Consider the following 23,140-nt stretch of genomic DNA (forward strand, 5'->3'; position numbering starts at 1 on the left):
TGATATATTTAGAAAAAATGTTTTATGGTGTCATTTCTTATTGCTTGAAAAAAGTGTTAAATTTTCATGACGGGTCTTTTTTCCCCTCCCAACTTTGCTTTTCAGTAAGTGTTTTGAAGCCACTTCCTTTATCAAAGGAAACATGCTTCTAGGTAGACAAGAAGAAAATTCAAAAAGGACTTTTCTTGAGTGCCTTAGTCCCCCAAAGATATGAAGAGACAGAGAACCTACCATCAGCCCATCCTGTCTCCAGCAAAGCATTAGAAATGATAAATAGCTGGACTCTCCTGTCGGACAGTTACAGAACTTTGCTACTGAGCTTCAGAAAACACCTGGACAGTGACGCCTTTGCACTAGTTTTCCCCAGTACTTCAATTGGAAAAGCCAAAGCTACAATTCCATCTGGCTTTACAGCAACGTGCTGGTAGTCAACTGACTATCAAATATACGTAGATTATTTCCCGAGAACGGCTTTTTTCTGCACTTTAAATGTCAACATTTATTTAGAATGAACATCTTTCTCTCATTTTCTATCTTCTGTAAGAATCCAGTTCAGACAGTAAAAAGAGAGCAATTTTTCCTAGAAATGGGACCTATCTTTTCAACAAGCTTGACATGAGTCTTAAAGCACACATGAATGGCAAAGTGTAGGTGTTTCCCTCTAGCACAGAAACACAAAAAATGCTATTGCTCCCCTCTTTTTGAAAGCTTTGAACATCTGGAAAAGATCATCAAGACTGGAGATTCTCAAAAGGAAAAATTATTTTCCAGCTTCTGACATGACGATATCTCAGTGAGCATCAATGACAATCTGTTCACCAATAAAAAAATGTATTAGTGTTTACAGGGACTTACTGTTTCCTATAAACCAGAGATTTATAGCTTCGGTCCTTTTGAAACACCTTTTCCTTTCAACAGAAACTCCCAATACAGAAAAGCTAATACAAACTACCAGTGAACACCTTCAGTGTACTGAAGCAAGACTATCTTTTGTCCTTCACTACATCAGTTTAAAATGAAAGTTAAGTATTGTGTCTTTGGGGTATACCTTAGTAAGTATCAGATTTTTTTCCTGTTATACCAATTACTTCTTACATAGAACTTTGCTTAAACAGGGCAGAAATACAGTAAGTGAGAAATACAATAATAAATGAGTCAATATATTTTTTAAGAAAAGCGTGTGTCTGTTCCAATATCTCCTGGTGCCCTTCACAATTCCATCCTTACTTTGATTGGACCTACTTATCCCACAATGAAGCATTATAAAAGATGGGTTCCTGTGCTTCAGAGTCCTACAGCCAGGCTCATTGCTGCTCCATAAATCAAACAGCCCATACTGATATTTGTCATGATAATTTCTCTCCCTGACCTGGCCACAGCAGTTTGCTCATCACCTGGAGAAGCATTTTATTTATATTTAAAAAGTGAGCAACCCACTTTGTCCATCAATTAAAGATGTCTTTAGAGTAAAAGGAGGAAACCACTGTACAGACCACCTTCTCATGGAAAGCCCAACCTGACGACGCCTGGTTTTGAAAACTCCACGCAAATGGCTGAGGCTTCTCCCTCAAGATGGGACTTTACTAATGGATCTAAAGATAGTGAAGAAGGTACTTTAGATAAGATGACAGTGGCTAAACTCAGGCTAAAGAGGTATCACAATTCTAGCTGCCTTTTTTGCTTTCATTCTCTTTTTTTAAAAGCACTGCCATAATTATTTTATATGCTACTATCTGCCAAACTGGATCATCTAGAAGGCTGAACTTTTCACAGCCAATTTGTCATGTACTTGCCAGTTGTTTCATGCTGACAGAAAAAGCATTTCCACAATCAAATTGCTATCATTGTTTCTTCTCTTCCCCTATGATTTACTGAGATGATGGTAATGCCTGCAGCTGCCAATAGGCCTACTGCTGACTGAAAATCCATTAAAGACAGGCAGTAAGCCAGCTCATAAATACAGTACCAGAAAATCCTTGGGAAGTGTGGCTTTCCTTGTTCTAATGCTGCTTTAGCCCTAACTGTATGGAAAATACCTCCAAAATCTCACTGTTGTCTCAGCAAAATCTTATTTAAGAAACTACAGTTTGGGTGGAGCCATAGGATCGCCCCATTCCCCAAGCCATTACCCTGCACTCATGACCTCCTTCCTGTTGCTGTCTCTACATCCCTCTAGGCGGCAAGCTCACAAGCACAGTGTAAGCCAACAAAAGCTCTCACCTCAGCTGCTTTCCTATAGTCTCTTCTCCATTAGCTAAATTGTTCACAAGGCAGCATTTATTATATTTTTTTCTTATCTCTCTGTGGGCTTAGGTGCTGGAGATGCATGGGTGGGCAGTGCATTTCCCAGGTGGGGAGATATCCCCAGAGGAAACTGGGTCTTGGAGTCTGACAGCGATGCTGAAGGAGCGGGAGCAAGAAGAGGCTAACCAACATGAGGTGCAGCTCCCGTCAACTAGGGACAGAAATGAGAGAGGACCTACAACATTTTGGAGGCAGGCATGCTCAGCCTTCTCCCACATAGCAACCACGAAGCAGGACCAGGCACGGTTACCTGAGTGAGGGACTCCCCTTAATTAGAGCTGCTTTTCCTACAATCCTGGTTCTGGGCAGTGCTAAAACAAATGTCCAATGCTGTGAGCATAGGTGTTTCCTGAAAGCAGTCTTACTGTTAAGGAAGAACAAAAGCACTGGTGCAAAAAGCTGTACTCCAAAGAAATGCTCACCAGCAGTTAGGAACAGTGACATAGATGTTCAGCAACATTAACCCATCAATTTTCCTAGCTGAGATGGAAGTCCGTGCCTCTAAACTGTCTTGGAAATTCTCAACTTCAGTCAGCATGTAGAGAAAGAGGTTGGAAAAGTTGAGTAAACATCTAAAAAAATCTTTAAGGCTTAGAAATTTTTGGTGATTCTCAGCTTTGGTGTAGCTCTAAAACAAAGCTGAAATCCCAAGGAGAAACAGAAAATCTGTGATATCTGTGGATTTTTTCCCTAATGTAATTTGGGATATTTTAATACCATCAGTATTCCATGAAATGCCATTAATAGGCTTGATTGGTATATGGCCTAATTTAATTAGTAAACTAAGACAAAAACATAGTTTTGAAGGAAGGAACTGAGACAGGCTGGTAGGCTAATCTGTGTTGTCCTGATGGCTCTGATATTGGCTCCTGGATATCTCTTGTGGCTCAATAAAGGCATTTGCAGTTTAAAATTGAGATTATAAGAATGACTTGGACACCTTTCCAAAGCAGTTGGAGATGTGTGAGCAAGAACAGGAGAACAATGGATAAATCAGGATAGCTCAAGCACCTGGAGCTGTGAGATGGATGCCGTTTTCAAGGCACCTCATTCAGCCATTTTCTAAAGGTGTTAATCTTCTCTCAGAATGGCACGGTAGCGGCTAAGAGCCTGGGCATGCTCAGGGCGTGTTTGAAATACTTTTTGTGCTGCCAGAAATTATTGTTTCCTTTTGCCTTCAATTCTGCCTACAAGACCACAGTAGGAAAAATAGTTCAGCCAGAAATACAACTGTCCTATAGGCAATATTCAGCCTCCATGGCAACAGCTAGACCACTCTCAGATCAATTTGTCATTCAACTAAATCTTCCATTTATTTCATCAGAGTTTTGCTTTGATTACCACCAGCTTGCATGTATTTAAGCTTTACTGCCTTTCTGCAAGGTGGGAAAAACAACATATTAATTCATTTTAAAATGAATAAACTGAGCTGCTCTAAGCTAAGAGAAGCCCTGAGCAGTAACAGAGAAAAGGCCTCAGTGCCAACATACTGAAAAACAATTACAACCCCCACCCGAATCTAACTATCTACATAGACACTACATACTGCACTTATGTTTTTATTTTAATTAAATTATTATCACATAAAAAAACTGATTTCAGCCACTTCCATCTTCCTTTTGGAGAAACAGAAAAGAATCAAGCTGATATTGTTTTTCTCAGCGACTGAAAAAAATGTGATGGAAATTACAAAGGCCTATGTTGCATTACAAGCTTTAAGAAGAATATCGTGCAACTCTTTAATATCAAAATAAAAACTTACCCCACACCGCCATGAAAACAGCAAAAAAGACAGTAGCTCCATTGTCAAAAAGGTGGGTTACCTGTGGGATATATTAATAGTGTGATCAATTATTAGTGCAATCAATTATCAACATGATAATAAGGCTTTATTTTCTATTTTCACCTAATAAAATTAATGTGATAATGAGTACAGCAGGATCCTGAATATCCTTCCCTTGACATGTGAAATGTACCTGTCATTTGACAGGACTATTTGCCAGCCTGGGACTGACCCCTGCCAAGACCAGGTGTGAGCATTATTTCAGACCCAAAGCATTGATTTTATGGAGCCACGTACAAAGGATGGATCATATGATAAAGGCTGATGCCAAGGACACTGTAAGACATGCATCTGACATGGACCTGTTGGAGTAGGTCCAGGGGAGGGACACAAAAATGACCAGAAGGATGGAACACCTCTCCTATGAGGAAAGGCTGAAAGTTGGGGTTGTTCAGCCTGGAGAAGAGAAGGCTCTGGGAAGACCTTAATGCGGCCTTTCACTACGTAAAAGGGGCTTAAAAGAAAGATGGGGACAAACTTTTTTGCAGGGCCTGTTGCGATAGGACAAGGGGAATGGTTTTAAACTAAAAGAGGGTAGATTTAGACTAGATATAAGGAAGAAATTTTTTACAATGAGGGTGGTGAAAAAACTGAAACAGGTTGCTGAGAGAGGTGGTAGATGACCCATCCTTGGAAACATTCAAGGTTTGGTTGGACCGGAGCAACCTGATTTAGTTGAAGTTGTCTCTGCTCATTGCAGGGGAGGTTGGACTAGGTGACCTTTAAAGGTCCCTTCCAACCCAAACTATTCTTCGTTTCTATTCTATTCTATGATCTAGGACATGACCTCTGGGGTTGCTAAATCTCTAAGTGCAAATTACATTCAAGTGTTTTACAACCCAAACTAAGTCCTAGTAAAAGACAATGAATGTTAATATTGGCTGAACTTGATCTGTTCTTCGAAGATTTTATCTACCCAAGCTCACTAAAGACAAATGCAAAAGGCAAAATTAATGCTTTTAGCAGGAATGCATTTTGTCCTGGTTTGACCAACACAGGACTAATTTGTCTTCTAATGCTTGGGAAAACTGTACTTTTAGAAGACTCTAGTGTCTGAATTTGTGAAAATATTTACATTATAGACAGCTATGCTAAGTGGGTTTCAAAGTCTCAGTGTTTTCAAGCTAGCCAGGTGTGGGGATGAGGAGGTGTGAGACCTAGGCACTCAAACCAAGATTATCTGTTTATTATTATCTGATTATAGATAATTATCATATTATCTATTAATCTGTGATTATTTTATACCGTGAATATCACATTCAATATAAATTAGGAAGTTTGCTGTGAAGTTCTCTCTTCCTTGATAGTGGCAATCCAGAGAAATTCCTGCCCCAGCACTGGACTCCTGAGCCCTTCTCTTCCTCCTGAAGCCGTAGAGCTCACAGTGTCTGACACTTGCTGTCCACTGCTGGGAGTGCACAGCTTCCTACTGGTGTAATTGGCTGAGTATAATCCTTGTATATTTAATATTGGTATCAGGATCAATATTGGTTCTTTAGTTAATGTTAATTATTTCGTCTTATTCTATTAAATCTCTTTGTATATCAGCCTTTGGGTTTCTTTAATTTTTTTACGATTCCCCTTCCCAGGCGGGGAGGGGTCATCGAGTGATAGAATAATTGTCTAAATGACAAGTAATTGTTATGGGTTTCTCAAACCATAACACATTTCTATTTGCATAGTTTAAAATGTACCTTGGCATAAACGCAGCTGTCTGACAACCTCATGAAGGGACAGTATTTATCACATATAGGACACATAATGATATCTGTAGCTTGGCAGACTTCTTTACTGGAAAAAGAGAAAAGATAGAAATTAATAGTTTGATACACAACAATCAGTCTTAAAATGGATTGACAAGTTTCACTAATATTCAGTTACTTATTGAACAATACTGGTTCTGTAACTGAAGCCAACATGTTCATAACTGCACATGTATAATTAATATTTGTTGACTAAGACTTCAGAGTTTACAGTCATAACTGCAGAGGACAGCCCTGCAGGGCCAGCCTAGCAGTAGCTCTTTAACATTTCCAGCTTCTCCTTGAGTCAGAAGTGAGCTTTGGTAGGGGGAGGGTGAGGATGATTGCAGATAACATTAAGTTTGACTGATTCTTGTGACTTACTTAAGTGTGCAAGAATGTAGAGATGCAGCGCTCAGCAGGAGGTCCAAGGGGTTCTTCATCTGAAGAATGCCTCCCTGTGGTGGATCTTTGGGAAAGGCCTTGAAGAGGGTGAAAATTCCCCACTCTTCTGCTGGCCGGTTACAACAGTAATGAAGGAGCGCTATTTTTTTCTTACTTCATGCTGAGTTGACAGCACCATCAGCAACTGGAGCTGGGCAAGAAACATTGCCTCCTATCCCAACTCAGGAACACAAAACAAGGGAAGCTCGATACTGGGTACCTTATGAGGATCAAGCGCAGTCTTCCTGAGTATTCATTCAACAGTTCAAAATGAAATAATTAACAATTCATATGAAGATCTCTTAAATTATTCATAATAACTCACAGCTGTAATTTCCCTTACAAAATGCGCCCACGTTACCTGACTTGGCAGTGGTTCAAAGTGGTGACTCCATACAAAAAGACAAACAATCCAATGAAGGCAGCTGGGAAGAGCATCCCTGTGTACCAGCCTAACCAGGCAAAGTACAGCCCAATTTTCTCACCAAAGTACCGTCTGTTTTAAAACACAACACAGTGAAGTTACCTGCTAATTAAAATAAACCTGCTTAATCTTCCTTATTAATACAAAATAAATATTTCTATTATATCTGAAGAGTAGATTAGAGAGCAGTCAGAATTTCCTGAAGAAAAAGCCTGCTTCTAAGGCTTCTAAATCCACACACTAAGGGACCTGCCTCATGAACGAACTTAAAAAATGAATTTAAAAATTCACTAACCACAGCTTACAGCGAGTGATTGGAGACCGCAGCAAGGCAACACTGAGTTAATTTTAAAAAGCTAGTTCTTTGTGTTTGGGAAACTGATAGCTTCCTTTGATTTTGGCTGTGTAACTGTACTTTCCAAATAATTGCATTGAAATCAGTTTCATCCCTTAAACTGGTATAACAGCAAAATTATTTGGCCCCAAATTTTTTCTAAGAAGTTAACTAGAGGTTATTCTCTAATTCAGTTTATTTTCATTTGATTATTTATTTTCTTAGCTCAGTTCCTGAAAATGTAATCTCATGATTCTACCACAGGTGGAAATTAAAGTGCAAGTGAGGTCCAACAAATATCTTTATGTATCACCTTGCACTAATTTGAGGAAAGAAGTCTGAATTAATCCTGATTTGTTAGCTATATTGCTTAAAAACTAACAGCAAAGTGGCCAGGAAGCTCCTATTTGCTACATATTCATTAGCATTCTTCCTCCTTTCAAACACAACCAAACCTTTATTTATGTGTTAAAGAATACATCAAGCACGCAAAAAAACCTGCTGAACTCATCAGCATACGAGTAGGCGGCACGCATTGTCCTGTGTTTGATCGTCTTGTGCACAGTAGGCTGATAAGATTAGGATGCTTTACAAATCAATATGCAATTATCATGATTACAATGAAGACTTTAGGAGATTATTCACAAGATTAGTTTTAAAGAAGGAGGCAAGATGATATTCTTGTACTTCAGAGACTTTGCAGACAACTTAGACTTGCGTATCCACTGAATTCGAGAATAGCTGCTGATGAAAACCCACTTTTACTGTAAGGATGAAACGTCTGATCTGTCCAGAGACAACAAATGCAGTGAGCCAGCACTGCTGGCTCCTTTAGGCTTTGAGAAAACATCTTTGGTCAAACTTTCACAGTGAGAAGGAAAAGGCCCATGATGGGCTCTAGGTCTGGAGGCAGTGGAGAAAAAGAAACACTTGGTCTGTAATGGACAAAATCATCAGTTTTCAAAAGACATAAAAAATTTCCAGCGTGAGCAATATCTGTCTGGGCTGAGCTCATGCTCTGCTGCATGATACTGACCTACACTGATTATTATCATTTGAGTTTATCAGCACTGTATGAAAAGCCAAATATTGTCATGTTGGTTTTATTCTTCCATCATTCAACAGACACTCAAAATTTACAGGCTAAAGAGGTGGCAAGCTAACGATAACATGCTCAGTTCGGACAAGGGCAGCAGGTCTAATTGTAAAAAGACACATTGGAAACTGTTTTTTTGAGCCTTTACTTAAGAATGTTAGTGAACCCTTTGGCCTAATTATTTACCTGACACCTAGGATGTCAAGCTGTGCCTGCTCCACTGAAAAAGAAAGCTCACATTCTGAGCTTACATCCACTGAATATTTATGGACCTATTTTTCTCCAGGTACATAGTTCAAAGTTGTGAAGCAAGCCTAATATTCATCAAGATTTATTCTTTTATTCCATACCCTACATTCAATGATGAATGCTTCCTCATTCCACCCCCCTAGCCGGTATTCATGACAAACTTCATCTCCTGTCCTGTTGAGCCTTTCCATCTAACAATGCAAATCATAGTACTCCTTTTTTGATCTAGAGATCAAGCAAAGAGCTTCATCCTAGATGAAGACTCAAGGAAGATTCAGTGTGTGCATAAAGAAGAATGGGTGTGATGGGGAGTAATTAAAATCTCTGCAACATAAGGAAAAGGCATCTGAGGCCATTTGTGAGTCTGGCTTTAAAAATAAGTGCTGGATGTTGACATTACTTTGATACACATTGGTTTAAATCTGGACAAATAGCCTCTCTCTTCCACTATGTGTGAAGTCTTTTGCTTCACAGCTGATATTCCACGGGCTGTACAACTGTAATTTGCATCAGGATCAAGTTAATATTTAATTTCTTTTGGCCCTGTAGTTAGCATATTTTTTTGTAAGTCTTTGCTCAGATACTACTAGGCTGAGTGCTATAGAAATAAACTATGGCAGTAACAAGGTCTTTGGAGACCTTCTTAGGTGCCGTATTCAGAGCAGTTTCACATTTATTCCAACCCAAAATTGGGTTATCCTGGATCATCATCACCCTCAGGAGATGAAGGTATTTAGAGATACCTTTGCCACTCTCTCCTTTCAAGTTGTGCCAAATACAAGGAACAAGCTCTTTGCTTCTTTGTCACTATATAAAGAACAGAAATTTCATATAGGTCTGCACAGTGATGGCAGTTCTCTTACCCGCATGCTGATACTTGACTCAGAAGTCAGTAAATATACATGAAGGAGTCTAGGGATTTTTTTTTCTAGGGTGCATCACTATGTGTTCCTTATACCTAAATTTCACCTGTTAACACTCTGCTCAATGAAGGTCTCTCTGAAATTTTCCACCTTTGATAACATTTGCATTTCTGTTAACTTTGGTAACTTATTCCCATCCAATTTTTCAGATTGTTAATAAGAATAGAAAAAAATGGTTTCTGTCTTTAACAGTTCTCCCACAGAAAATTTTCTCCACAACTAACCTAAAAAGCAGAGACACAAAAAGATCCCCAAGCCCCTAACAGAAAAATCCATCTCTCCTATCATTATATATGCTGTACCATTAGAATAATAATTAAAAAAATAATTTCAGCTTCTCAGTTTTATGCTAGCATGTATACTAGCCCTTCGATATCACGTACCTTAACGGTGAACTGTATCTCCCCTCACCCCATTCCAATGGTAGAACTATCACTGACTTAACTGGGCCAAGATTTCAATCTCAGTATTTATCAATAAGGCACATTTTAGAAAAGCATTAAGCTACAAAGTCTGATTTCAGACCCATAAAATGTGATACTGGATTCCTCTGTGTTTAGCGTCCTTCCTTATATAATCTTTTGCTTTCAGGATGCGTAGAAGGAAGTCATGGAGCTAGAACAGAGACAGGTTTGGACTCAAGACAAAACTCTATCTCTCTCAGTTAATCCTTTTGCAGATCAGAATGAAATCCTATACAGAACTTTTTACATCACAGAACCAAGTTGAGGGAGACAGAGCTTTCCAACAGGTGTTTTGGACACACAAAGCTCTCATGTTATGTCAGGAGCAATGGAGTGGGAAGGAAGGCTTGACAGGAGATTGAAAGGGAGTTGTCGGCTTGCAGTCAAGTCATTTAATATAAACATGGAGTAAAATGAAAGTTACTCAGGCATTACTTTTGCTTTCAGGTTTGTTTAAGTAGCTTTATGAACACTTTATAAATACAGTTTTCTCCCTCTCTTTTTGTCCTGTAGATAATATGCACAAGCAGCAGCAGGAACAATTTATGCACAGCCTAGAGGAAAGCAGCTATGCACAGTGGTGTGAAGGAGGTGATCCAAAGCTCCCAGGAATCACTGTAACTGTTTCCATTGATTTGTGTGTTCTCAGAGCATATAAATATAGTAAGTCCTGCCCCTTTCCAACTGCTATCAATTCCAAGGATCTTAAATTATTCTTGTAAAGTAACTATGGATACTAAATTCCAACAGAAGTGTAATTAAAATCATGGTACCACATCTGCTGATTAATAAGAGTGCCTTTGCAATTGTGCCAAGTCTGAGCCTTGATACTGCCACATGTTTCAAAGCAGAGTGAAAGCAGAATCTGGCAATTCCCCTCAAATGACTTCTTCTCATTTATTTCTAGTGACTAGTATCTCCATCAGAGACAGGTGATGAGATTAAATGAAATCTGGGAGGCACCAACTTGACAGCATCAGAGATGTAAGGCCTCATTTTAACAGCTAAGGAATTGTTCAGCACTAAAGTATGAACAATTTAGCTTACCATTGTGGCAACTTGATTCTAAGGTGGAAATATCGTATCTATTAATGAGGTAATTATATTATCTACATCTAATTTACTCCTTAGCCTTTCTAAAGCCTGTAGTAAAGGGGAATGCCAGCTAGCAGCAGTAAGTTCTGGCCAGATGTCTGTGGCAGAATTAATATCCATCCACTCCTTTTGGACTGATGGCAACACTACTCCCTTCAAGCACACCCCCACATGGCTGTTGGTATGGGAAGAAAATTTAAAAGTCACTCCTGCTGTAGAACTGATACCAAAAAAGCTTCTGTTTAAAGTATGCACACTGAGATACTTCCGAGTGAAATGAACAACAGGTCTTGCTGGTGTTGTCAGCTCTTCAAGGAAAAATCTTCAACTCACTAGACACATGAGCTGCTGAGAGTGGCAGTAGACAGGAAAGATTTGGCAGAAGCTAAGGAAACGAGAGGGATCTAGCATCTGTGAAGTGAGGAGAAAAAGGCATTCCCTCCCCTTTCCTGCCACCCCTCCTTCAGTGAATTCATCGCAGCCATGGGTGCTCTGCAGGCAGCAAACAGCAGGCTGGGCTGGGGCTACAGCGTTGAACCCTGCAGAGCTCAATGGCTACCGAGACTTATGCTGCTGAGAATATTCAGGGAACCTCACAGGTCCCCTCATCCTCCTTGGGTAAACACCTACTCTGAACCACTGCAGGACACCCATGATCTCAGCTAAGGGGTCTGCGATTTTGATTGCTTTTTTCCTTTGTAAACAGCTGTGGAAAAATCTGTGGATGTCACTGTCTGATAAAAAGCTAAAGCTTCATACAAAATCTTAAACATCAAACCCAGGCTACTCAAGAAGGCTGCTGCCAAGGTCCAGAACAATCAAGTGTCTAACCTTGCTCGTTCTGTTACCATTTATTCTCATGCTTAAAAAAAAACCTTCCAGATGCCTGATGGTCCATATTCATAAACGAAATTAAACCAAAACCCAGGTATCGGCTCAACAGCACTTCCCCAAACAAGAAATGTTGATGAAGAAGCCTTGACCACCACGGACAAATGATTAAAAAACATTATAGAGATAAGTGGTTTATACTGTGACATTAATATCTTATTGTATACTGGGACGTTAAAAATAAAAAACTTCAGTATAACTCTTGGCTCCTCAGTAAATCAGCAATTTCCATAGTGTACTTTGAGAAAAATTCCAAGCCAGTACATTAAAAAATAAACAAGAAGCTTTCAGGATTAAATTACGAGATATAAATACATTACTTTGTTTTCCAAAGCATTTTAAAAATTACATGACTCAGTAAAATTTTTTAATTGTATTTCTCTGTGAACTTTTTCTCCATGAAAATTGAACACCTTTTTATGAAATGGATAGGTTTTATATGGCCTTAATCAGTAAAACTGTCTGTCTCCAGGGCCACCCCCTACAAATCTTTCTATCTGGAAATAATTTTGAGAATCAATAAAAGCAAAGGTTTCTATCAGTTACAGGACTTATAAAAGGGGAAAATAATATGTTGGACCGATTGCATGTTCTGTATGACCCTTCCCAATGGCCAATGTATTAATATCTTCAGTGATCCCAATACATCTTAAGACTTTATTAACAGGTCCTTGTAACTTCATATTTATTTCTTCAAGCAGAAAAAGCCCATTAATGCCCAATAACAGTTCTGCCAACATGATCAGTAAAGGCTCTGTCTCTCTCCATGTGCATAAAAAATATGTAATCCTGCATTAGCACATGCAAGCCTATTTGAAATTATTATTTAAAAGGGCTATAAGAATTTGGAGTAATTTCTCAGTGTTTCTTCTTTGCAGGCTACTTCCAAGACGAATACAAATTCAGACTGCAGTGATGCGGCTGGGCTGAGTTTAAGGGAGGTGGTACAGGAGAGACTTCCACCCATCGACCACTAGGGCTGCTGAACACAGTTATCACACTCAGTGACTATGAACTCCGCTCCATGCCATTTGTAAGCGTTGTTAAATTTCACCCAGGGCTCCTTCTGTGGTTGCTTTTTGGAAAAAAAGAAGATGATCTTGTCTGTGAGAACCTGTTTTTTACCAAAACCATGCTCTGAGGATAAAGAAAAACTCTTCCAGTGGATAGACATGCAACCAAATCTACCCAGCCTCCACACATTTCTCTCTTCTTTTTTTTTTTCTCTCTTAGATGTTCTTCATTAGAAGTTATGGCGTCATGAAACTCTAGAAGGGAACTTGCTTCACTTTCAGGTCCTCCTACAAGCTCCTTTATAGATACCTTCTTTGAACGTAGTGGCACCATGAATGAAATGGATTCCCATGATCTCAGGATCGGTTTTAAAAAAACACATGAATTAACTCAACTTTTCATGGTTTTGTCCAAAGAGAGATAACCTATGCTCAAAGCATCAATAAATGTGACATATTAAACGCAGGAAAGTCTTACCTCACGAGGTCCAGCGGTTGGTATTTATACCACACTCCCCAGGAAGCCCAGCACTCATAGAGCAGGTGTCTGTGGTTTTCTGCCCCATGTGTTTTTATTGAATTCTTACTTCTGTAACTTCCCTAAAATACAAATATGGACATTACTGAACAACAGTAGCAAAAAATAATATCTGAGAAATCTCTCTCGCTAGCGGTATGGATAACACAATTTATGCAAACTCCATACTCGTGCACCAAAAGCTAAATATGACATTAAAAGGACAATTTCCTCTGACTTCAGTAAGATTTGAGATTATTGCTCCCAAGAAATTTATGATAAAAGGCGTTCAAGTCAAAGGCTATGAATTGGAGAATTTCAAAGAGAAAACCACAGCATGATATTTTTCCCCTCTGAAAATATACTGATTTATCAAAGCCAAATGCTTTTTACAGAACAGATACAGAACAACTCTCCCTATCATCTCTGTTTTTCCAAGAAAAAAAGCATTTTTTTTTCCAAGAAAAAAGCATCACTAAATGGGAGGGATGTTAGAGGCAGACGCAGAATGCAAAAAAGATTGAGAATAAATGATTACACAATTAAGAATTCATTTTGTGGTAAATGTCTGTTCAAAAAGAAAAAAAAAAGACTGAGAAAAATACCTCATGAAGAGGAAATGCAGCTTCATAGGAGCCATTACTGAGCAATCGATTCAGACCTAAGAATTAAAAGTATGCAGTTATTTACCAATAGGACCAGCAAACCTGCTAAACAAAAAGCAAAACACATTTTCTTAATAAGCTGGCTAAATGAAGTTTGAAGCCCATTGACAGTAAAAGATACATGTAGAAAAATTCATCTTTTATAGGTTTTGATGAACTAATAATACAAGCAAAGACTTGTTAAAATATTAATCATAATCTATCATTTATTATGCTGGACATTTAAAGATTCATTCGCCAAATCCATCTTTAGCGTAACTTCAGTGAAATCAGGGACGTCACACCAGGATTGAAGTTTGACCCTATAAATTATGGTCTAGGGAAGCTATTTAGGGGAAGGCCAGATTTCTTGGGAGCTGAAAACTTCAGGGAAGATCTTTACATTTTTGAACTGCAGGCCAGTAAAGCAACAGAAACTCTTCCATACGACAACAACATTGTAAAGTGTGTTCAGTCTTAGAAAAGCTGCTGGACTAAAAATAGAACAGGAACGAGACAGGCTGTAGTAGTACAAGACCAGAAAACATACTTGAACTTGAACAAAAAATATTGCTATCTGGCACAAAAAAGTAATCATACACCCCCCTCAGTCAGGCCTTGTCCCTCTTTAATGAGAACCTCGAGAGAAGTAATGAATGATTGCTGAGATGTGGGCACTTCTCGCTTGGAAAGTCACCAAAATAGGACTGAACAACTATCAGGCAATGCAAAACTGAATACTGGCACTAACAGCCTGAAGGCATTTGAATTCCATTGACCAAGAGGCAATGAATCCAGATTCCTTTCCTAATTCACAGGGGAATGACGGCAGCAAGAACACAGCAATGAGAAGTATTCATTCAACATAAATAGCACTTTCAGTGATTGATTAGTTTCTGCTTGGCAGAATACGCTTTCTTCCAAAGTCTCTGTCAGACAAGCAGAACCTGTAGAGCCAATCTGGGATTTGCTCTGCCCAGTGATCAATGCAAGCTTGTGTTCATGGTAGGTACAACACAGGTAGATACACATGGGAGCTTGAGGCAGGCAGGGGCTGCAACGTCTTTGCTAAATGCAATGGCTGCATGCACTGCATGAATTGTTCCCTCTCTTCTCTCCCCTCTGCTCACTGTCATTGCTCAGAGCCATTGCTACCCTCATCCCAGGAGGCGAGGAAGAAACAAGTTCTGGGATGTTTCTCCCTCTCTTGAGGAAGGATGGAGTTTAAACAGCAGGGAAATGAAATAGACTGCAGAGTTTTATGGGGATTGCCTCTCTGTTTGTGATGCCCCAGTCTCTATGTGGTACACAAGCAGTACGTGCTCTGTATCACAAGACAGAAGAGGCACACCATTTTGTACTCCAGCCTTCCTCTGTTGCCGCCTGCTTTTCTGGATCTGCATATGTGCCACTCCAAAGTTCTAGTCCATCCACTGTTTGAAAGGCGTGCTACAGTTAGGCATGGTGTCCTTTCCACTGAGGACGTCATTGGTGAACTGCCGTTTGACTTACAGTAGATACAGAGATACAGAACCTTCCATCTCCCGTAGGGATGGACAGGTATCCAGGGAGAAGCCCTCAGGGTGAGATGTACAGCAGCACACATCTTGCCATCCTTCCAAATACATTTTTCTGAAGGAGTAAAAGCTTTTTTGCATGAGTTTATCTGCTTCCCTAGGGTCCTTAATGGGTATGTATTTCTTGCTTAAATCAGTCTCCTTGCAGAGGTGATAAATCCCATGTGGTGACATATGTGCCTGTGAAAGTAGCTTGATATTACAGGGAAATGATCAGTCTTCCAGGCAAAGCCCCTACAACAGCAGTGGGTGAGATGTCAACAGCTAAAAACTGAGGTGATTAAAAAGGAAGTAAACAAGTCTGTTACGAGCCCAGGCAGACTTATCCTCTTTTTTTTTGGTGGGACTTAGCACCCTCGTTTAAAAGCACCTTGCTCGGCACTTACCAATTTTGTTTTTCCCTTCTTCGTATTTCACTCTCTGTAAGATATGGTGTACAATTCTACTTCTTGTAGCGTTATTGAAGAAAGTATCTTTGTTGTGTATGATGAAACTATATAAAAATACAAACAAAGGGCATCTCAGGAATAGTTAGTAACATGTTTAAAGCAAATATTGAGTTCCATTACTTCCTGTAGCACACTAAAAATCTACAGTATGTGAACAAGTGCAAGGAATATTAAAGGACACCACATTAAATGAGATGATTCACTGGATGCGATGATGTCAGTAACAGTATTCATTCCCTAACAAAAAATTACATGGGGAAGTCAGGAGAAAGATCAAAGATATCTAAGCATTCATTATGATAAGCATCACTTTTAGATAATTCACTGAAAACTACAAAATACTTGCACAAAAATTTGCAAAAGTGTACGATTTGTAAGTGCAGCTGTAGAAATTAATGTTTGATTTCTCTTTCAGGCTTCTTTATTATGCTTTACCATTAAGAGTCAGATGGAAACATGTACTTGGTAAACCACTCTTACTGAAAATCAAATACTAAGTTAGAGACAGAAAATTTATATTCCTATGTTTGGTCCTGGAAGCTAAAATAGAGTAGAAAATTAGCTTTCAGAAGCTACTTATGGAGTTATGTATGAATGCAGGTTCAACACTTTAAACAGAATTGTGATGAGTCCAGGAAATTTAAAAAAAAAAAAGCAACAAAATATATTGTATTGATTAGATTGGCTGGCATAATATATTTTATATAGATTTCTTAATCCCAATATACATCCTCAAGGAGAACAAGATAGTTTAGCATATCTTCATAATCACTTGAAAAATGCAAACAATATAAGAATATAAGTGTATACAAATACTGTTTCAACTTGTCAGTTAAATCCTGCTGAAGAATTCTTACAGTTGCTTGAAGTGTGTAGGGCTTCAGGATATGCTTTGAAAGTCGTTTAGACGCTTGAATAAGCAGGTAAGTGGATGGAGTTTCTGATTAAGTAGGCCTGTGCATATATTGAGGAAACCAATTTTTTTTTTTTACCATGTGGTCCTTAATAACAGGCTGAATAAAAAGATTCATATTTTATAAAATACTTTGGATAGGAGGTAAGACTGTTTTCCTCCTCTGTGTTGGCGAAGAGCTAGGGAATTGAATAAACTAATAAATAAAATGGTAAAATCATAGAGATGTCATAGGGAGACCAGCCTGTAGGTCAGTACATTAGACAAATCTGACTTTAAGAGAGAGCATCTTAAGAGAGAGCTTGTCATGGATATAAGCATCATCTTCTCTTCTGCACAACATGGGATCCACTGCTCAGTTTTCCCTACAGGTAATTTTACCCAAAGGAAAACCTGCTATTTCAGAAGGAATCTTTACCCATGGGAAATCCTACGTGACTTTGCACCTCCATAGGCATTTGGAAAAACAGGCAAGGAGTCCAGCTTATAGACTTTAGGGACCCCATATGCTCCCTCTTTATTATCAAAGTTCTCTGCCAAATTTTCCACGCAAGACAATCTATAAGTTCCTTATGTTCAGCTTCAAAGGCAGATAATAAAAAAAGTCCCAAAGTAAAGATATAAAAGCCAAGTTGCTCCAAAAGCACCATAATTAATGAAACCTGGTTTTCTAGATGTTACTATCTCACGTCTCCTTTCCCGCTCCACCCCAGATACTCACAGATCTTTTCTGTGTCCACAATGTACTCAGTACTTCACATCCCTACTATTCCCAAAGTCCTACACGTGCCCTACAGTACCTGTTGAAAGTAATTTGATTTATGCATATTGGCTGATTACCATGTGCATGCTGATTTACCAATGGGCTGCTACCAAACAGCATATACAATCGGTGTGCACTGGCCACTGCCTTTTCGGTATAGGCACAATTTCGGGCCACTATTCCATTTCAAGCTGCTGATACTCACAAAGTAAAGACGACTGTGCTTAACTTTGAAACAACTACACCTCTACCAAATTTAGTTGAAAGTAACCAGTATGTAAAATAATAATTATTAGAAGGTCTTTGACAAAAGGGAAATACTGTCATCATGTAAGTCTTAATGCTTAAAGAAATTAGATAAAAAAACCATCTAAACTCTGAACAGACAGAACAGCGTTATTTCCATCTGAAGCTGGAGCTCTGTATTTGGCCATTTTAGTAGCAGCAGAAACAAATTAAAAGACTGTAGTAAACCAGAAATGACCAGTTAGTATTATTCCCACTTTGTTTCATTTTCTTTTAATGTCTGACTTTCCTCTCCAAGATCTCACCTCCCAGACGGTATTGAATGTTAAAGAACCATGAAGATAACTTATGAAATCAAAATGGCACAGTAATTTTCATTCTGACTTAGCTATGAGTTCTTGCATGATTCGATTGAGAATTGAATCACCTTATCTGGGAAACTAGCAACACTGATCCAGGTAACACCAATAATGTTAATCTGTTCTCCTTGTGATATAAGGTTATCTTGTCCACCTGTTATCACGACTGTGTCATACTGCAACTACAGGTAGCTATTACATCAGCTTTTTTGGACATTTGGGCTAATAGTTTTTCTGCATTTAGTCACTTCTATTTTCATGAGTCATGAATGAAAAAAAGGTAATATGCAATCTTAAAAAGAAATAAGAACCACTTGTTTCAACAAACACTTTATTCATTTGCATTCATTTGTAAACTTACCAATTGTGTTGTTATAGCTTTTGATCTCACGTGGCTGAGAAGGAACAAACAGATGTGTTTGTGAAGCAGATGTCAACACCTCAGTATAATAACTGCCATGGAGAACTCTGCCTATTCCAGAACTAACTGAAGCAGTCCTAAAACACGTGTGAGTATGAGAGCTGCAGAGGTTCTGCCCTGCCCATCCTTGTGCCCGTAAAAGACATCTGAGGGCAGGAGGGGCAGAGGAGAGGGAGAACTCACCATGACTAGAGTAGGCGAAGAGGGGAAGAACATATTCTTCAGTGTTTTCCAACACTACTCATGGAGACATGGATGCAGAAGAGATGCTAGTTTTCATCAAAGGTGAAAAAGGAGTGCTAAAATGAGTCCTCTGGATGTTCTGGACTACCCCTAACAATATCATTGTTTTGGGATGGAATTGCATGTGGCAAAGGTTAAAAATAATCCTCACCTATTTTTGAATATAAAAATCACAGAGTTTTTTTGCTTTGTTTAACTCAAATAATCAGATCATTTCTGTGAAATTGTCTGTAGAGTAGCCCCTGAAAGAGCAGTATCACCATAACCAAGGGGGTAGGGAGCTCTGGCACAGGAAATAAAAACAGGCAGCCATGAGTGGCAGGCATTGAAAGGTTGAGAATATCTTGAGTAGTTACAACTATTTTGTTACAACATCCCAGTTAGAGGTTGACATAAATTAGGACAATGCCAAGAAGGTTTCAATTTATCTCCAAAAACACAGGACTTGCTCTTGTCAGGTGAGAATCATGCAGTTCTGTGCAGCACTTATCCCTCTCTACCACCACCCTTCTCTCCTACACTTTATGGGCATTTCTTCCTCCAAAATTAATGTGCTCCAGGTTACCTTCTTTCTGACTGTGGGTGGTAAATCCATATTCACAGAATAGCCATCAAGGCTGTTTCATGGTCTACAACATCCAATGAGGTATTCAGAGGAGAAAGACTTTCTCAGTCTTTGGAGAATCTCACCCTTCAAATTTCAGTTCACAGGGGCCAGAGCTGAAGACGTTTACAAACTAGGTGTAGATAAGCATTCATCAGACATAATTGAGCTATAAACTGCACAAGGCAGAGGCTTTCTAAAGAGCTTTTTAACCCTTGTTGCTTTCTGAAGGAACGGTTTCCTCAGATGTTCTGTTTCTGCTGCTCTTGTTAGAATTTCAATACGCACAAGGGCTTGAATATTCATTAGAGCGATACAGCTGGTTTTCAGGCTCAGTAAGGATTCAGGCGTTATTCAGGAGACAGTTCAGTTGAAGGTTTTGATCACTTTGTCACCTCATTTGTAAGATAAAAAGTAAGTAAGGATTAATACACTATTATTTTATTACCTGTGAAGTTAATGTATAGGTAGATAATAAAGCCAGTGATTTGTTCCACAACAGTTACAACCATTAGCCTGGTCCTGTAAGTCTTATTTGTGTGAGCTGTCTTTACCCAAAAGGAAAATCCCAGTGAAGACAATGAGAGCACTTCTGGCAGGAAAGGTTCCAGAGTTGATCCTTAATTAAAGTCCCTTTTAAAAATGTCATTTTTGAAATATTGCTCTTACATTCATACTGTAAGCAACATGAAGAGTCAGTGAAGGTTAATTGCTTTGAAATTATATTTGTAGCTTTCTTAATTAGACTCTGAACTGGAGATTTCAAACTATGTTTCCCTGGATAACAAAGCACAGCAAAACTGTCATCTAAAGAAGGCCCTCCAATTAATCCAAATTCAACCATGAACAAACTAACAGTGAATTCCTGTTCATACATTCTCTTCGGTAATTTTGGAGGTTGTACAAACCCTGTGAGGGTAAATTTAGCTCTTGAATCTTTGCCTAACATCCATTTGGAAAGAAAAAAAAAAAAGGTTTTACTTTTCAACTTATTTTGGAGAAGCAAAAAGCAGGAAAAGGCTATTTTCTGCTGTAGTGGTAAGATATACAAGCTGAAAGCTGAATACCCATGCACTGGTTAGAAAGCTACAAAGTGAGGATGTGTGCATGCACCTATCAACATGCAGCTTTGCTCCACGGGATCCCCAGACACTGAAACACTCAATGTCTGACACTCACCATACGAAAAGGTGTGTTCCAAGCAAATGCCTGTTGCTGGAAGCAGTACAAACTAAAAGCACAGATGTTGTCTGCAGTAGTAATCACTACACGAGAAGCGCATTCTTTACTGCAGGAAAATTGCCCAACCCTCTGCGCTCCCAGGTAAACCACTGGTGGTAGCTAGCTGTCGTTGGCTGAGGCAATAGCAGGTTTTTATCTCACTCAACACAAGAGAAATAAAATCATCAGCTGTAGTAGCAGCAACAGGATGAGCCTGCAGTATTCCAGTGAGAATATTACCGCACATTCCTGTAAGTTTATTTGTTTGAAAAAATGTATATTATTATCACTTCCTATTTATTTTCATTTTGCCTGACTTTTAAGGCTGCAGCTGAATAATTTGTTTATCTAAAAGAAAATGTTTATTAATGGTTATCAGGGATTTTTTTACATCATGTGCCTAAAACAGAATCACTTTGGGATGAAGAATGTATTAGTAGCTTTGTCTGTTTCAGATTTGGCATGTCACAACCTCAAAACTGCTAAAGTAAAATAGAGAGTCGTGAAGTGCTGAATCTCTCCTCCACCTTCTTCTGCCGTTCCTCCCAAATCACCCTGCCACTCAAATCACTTCGTAATTTAAATTGGTTCACTCAGGAATATTCATCTGAGATAGACTGAGTTTTATGTATGTTTCAGTGATGCCCTGTTTCATTCAGTGTGCCAGGCAATTAAAACTTCCAGAATCAGAGAGAATTTTAAAAAAAAAACCATTACAGGGCATTTCCAAGTTTGGTTGCACAAAGATTTGTTTAAGATCAGGAATCTTACAGAACTGTGATTCCTTGCTTATACAAAGCCACTTAGTATAGTTATTATACTGTAGATGTATTTAAATACAAGAATGACCACCCTGGTTCAAAACAAGTAAGTGTCCATGCAGCCCTGTGCCTCGTCTCCAGTGGTTGCAGCTCTCTGACCCATCCATGATCTTGGGGTGAGGCAGCTCAGGGGGACATGGGCACAGATCATCTTGGTAGGGATGGGATTTATTAGGGACTATCTGAGCCCTAGAGAAAGTTTAAAATGTAACTCCACCTTGAGAGACACATATCTTGGAAATCTGACAAAGGCACAGGACAAGATCCTCATGTACCACAAGGGGACATAGTACAAATGAGAATAACTCTATTAACCTCTGGTATACAGGGCCATTTATGTTTAATTAATCCAGATGCTGTCCTAGTTGTCATAATTGTGTAAATTTTTAGTCTAATTTTCACAGAAGAAATAAATATTTATTTGAAGTGGTTTATTCAGTTATATATTAGATTGATATTTAACCAGAGAGTTTATCACCTTTGGAAGAAAAAAAAAAAGGAAAACATTTTCCTAGCTAGTATACAGCTATCTAAGAAATTGCAGCTAATTATTACTGTTACTATTCCCAGCTGACTAGCAGTTTACTACGTAAAATAACTAAGATGTAGTAGAAAAATAACTAATTATCATCATGTCCGATGGAAAACACTTTTCACATATTGTGAACTGCGCATTCTTGTAACTGATAATTATCAGAAGAAATGCTTTGGCATAAATAAAGCCCTTCCCCAGGCTGTGGCTGCAGAAGAGAGATACTACTCAGAAGTCTATCTTGAAAATTATCATTCTGTATTCCACACGATTACAACAAAATGCTTGCCTCAGCCAGGCAGAGCTTTTTTCCTCCAAAAAGAGATTTCCTATTACTTAGGAAATAAGATGAATTTTGGATTTCTCTTATACTGAGAATTTTGTGATATACCCTACAAGGTATGCCATAATCCCTTTAGAAGAAAACCTGAAGCCATGCTGCAAAAGTTATAGGCACATCTCACAAATGCGATTCTTGCAGTTTTCTCCTTTGCCCATTTTGGAGGGAGGGCAGATGGTTAGCTGTGTCTCTCAGCACAAATTTAGCCTTTTTCTGAAAGCTAGCCTTTCTCCACATCTGGCCTTTTCCATGTGAATGGAAAAAAAAATGCAAGAAAGAAAAAGAACATCAATATGATTTACTAAAATTGCAAATGATCATTGTACATTGGTATTTCAAAAATAATAATTCCCATTGAAAAAAGCCCCGATCAGGCCTTGCTGGTTTTGTTCTTAACTATTTTCCACCCCAGACTCTGCATTCTAAGTATTGTCAGTCATCTGTCTTTCATGGTTTTAAAAGTGGCTATCACAAATGAAGACTGTATTCAGATCATATTTCAGATATCATCTGTATCAGGCTGGAGCCCTAGATATGAAAACTGTGTCTAGATCAAAAAAGATCTATTGTCTTGCTGTCTATTACTTGCTGAGGTAAAAAAAAACATCTGAGGCTATGAAGAAAGGAAGAAATAAGGAATTCAAGACCCAGATTGCAATATTTAGACA

General features: G+C 38.7%; 1 protein-coding gene across 1 annotated transcript in view; it reads right to left on the minus strand.

The window, feature by feature from the left end:
* ANO4 (anoctamin 4) overlaps positions 1-23,140 on the minus strand; it is a 114,199-nt gene that overhangs the window by 40,900 nt on the left and 50,159 nt on the right. The window contains exons 7-12 of the mRNA XM_054199248.1: positions 15,947-16,053; positions 13,945-14,000; positions 13,301-13,422; positions 6,695-6,829; positions 5,842-5,938; positions 4,067-4,127 (exon numbers count right to left, since the gene is read on the minus strand). Coding sequence (XP_054055223.1) covers positions 4,067-4,127; positions 5,842-5,938; positions 6,695-6,829; positions 13,301-13,422; positions 13,945-14,000; positions 15,947-16,053 — 578 coding nt within the window. The remainder of the gene's footprint in view (positions 1-4,066; positions 4,128-5,841; positions 5,939-6,694; positions 6,830-13,300; positions 13,423-13,944; positions 14,001-15,946; positions 16,054-23,140) is intronic.

Source organism: Rissa tridactyla, chromosome 1 (genome assembly GCF_028500815.1).
Source record: "Rissa tridactyla isolate bRisTri1 chromosome 1, bRisTri1.patW.cur.20221130, whole genome shotgun sequence".
NCBI lineage: Eukaryota > Metazoa > Chordata > Aves > Charadriiformes > Laridae > Rissa > Rissa tridactyla.